Source organism: Trichinella spiralis (assembly GCF_000181795.1).
Source record: "Trichinella spiralis strain ISS 195 chromosome Unknown Scfld296, whole genome shotgun sequence".
Lineage (NCBI taxonomy): Eukaryota > Metazoa > Nematoda > Enoplea > Trichinellida > Trichinellidae > Trichinella > Trichinella spiralis.
The window spans coordinates 1-1051 of record NW_003527235.1 but is presented as its reverse complement, the minus strand read 5'-3'; the positions used below and the strand labels follow the sequence as shown (position 1 = coordinate 1051).

The following is a 1051-nucleotide window of genomic DNA, read 5'->3' as shown; positions in this document are numbered from 1 at the left end:
CTCAGGTATAACTTCAACGTTTTTTTCTCCAGTTTATCTTCCTGGATTTCGATTTTCTTTCCACTGTAATTATGTTCAGCAGTCACATAGCGGTTTTCTCACCTGGTCTAAGGTGTCTGGGCCACAGTTGACCGTCTTCGGTCTGTACCTGGTAGGACGGTGGGGCCTGTCTGAGTCACAACTGTCGCTGGTTTCCAGGTTTTTCTCCGAAGAATAATTCCTAGCGTATACCTGATCGTAAGTTTTGGAATGTGCGTACCTTTTCAAAATTTTTATCAAGGTCTTCCAGTACTACGTCTGGTTGTAATCAGTCCAGAACAGTTCAGAGTCTGCGGTTCATCAGAAGTTCAGCCGGGCCTTTGCCAGTTGTCGTGCAAGGAGTGACATGTTGGCAAAATAAGAAATTCGCGAGGTTGTATTCCCAGTCACGTTGTGTCATCTTCTTTAGGCATTCCTTCGTAATACGGACCATCCTTTCATCTTGACCGTTTGACGACGGGTGAAAGGAGGCGGACGTGATGTGCCTGATACCACCTTTGTTTAAGTATTCCTGAAAGGTGTGGGAAGTGAACTGTGTACCATTATCGGAGACGATAATGTCAGGGAGTCCATGGGTACTAAAAATTTGTCTCAGGCATGATATCACTGATTCGGATGTCGTGTTTTTCAGTACTCTGACTTCACGCCATTTGGAGAAGGCGTCCACGACAATTAGGAAATTCTTGCCGTAAATAGGGCCTGCTAAGTCAACGTGTATGCGAGACCACGGAGTTCTTGGAGATTCCCACTTGTGCACAGGCGCGTGTGGTGGCGAAGCTCTCGACTGTTGGCACTGTTCGCATGTTCTTACCAAATTTTCGATTTCACTGTCCATTTTTGGCCACCAACGTACGATGCCTGGATGACCTATGTGCAATTCCTTGAGAATTTTGTGACGTGCTTGGAGTGGGATTATCACTCTACTGCCCCATAGCAAACAACCATTGTGAATTGAGATTTCATGTTGGCGCGTCACGTAAGGTTTCAGTCGTTCGTCTGATACAGATTTCGG

The 1051-nt window shown here is 46.1% G+C and overlaps 1 protein-coding gene across 1 annotated transcript; it reads left to right on the top strand.

Annotated features, from left to right (window-relative positions):
• Window positions 1–32: 32 nt before the first annotated feature.
• Window positions 33–384, top strand: Tsp_14540 (conserved hypothetical protein; the record flags this gene model as incomplete). Its single annotated transcript, XM_003370937.1, has 2 exons — window positions 33–198; window positions 225–384. Coding segments are annotated over 2 exons (326 nt in total), but the record flags the coding sequence as incomplete, so codon positions are not given.
• Window positions 385–1051: the final 667 nt, after the last annotated feature.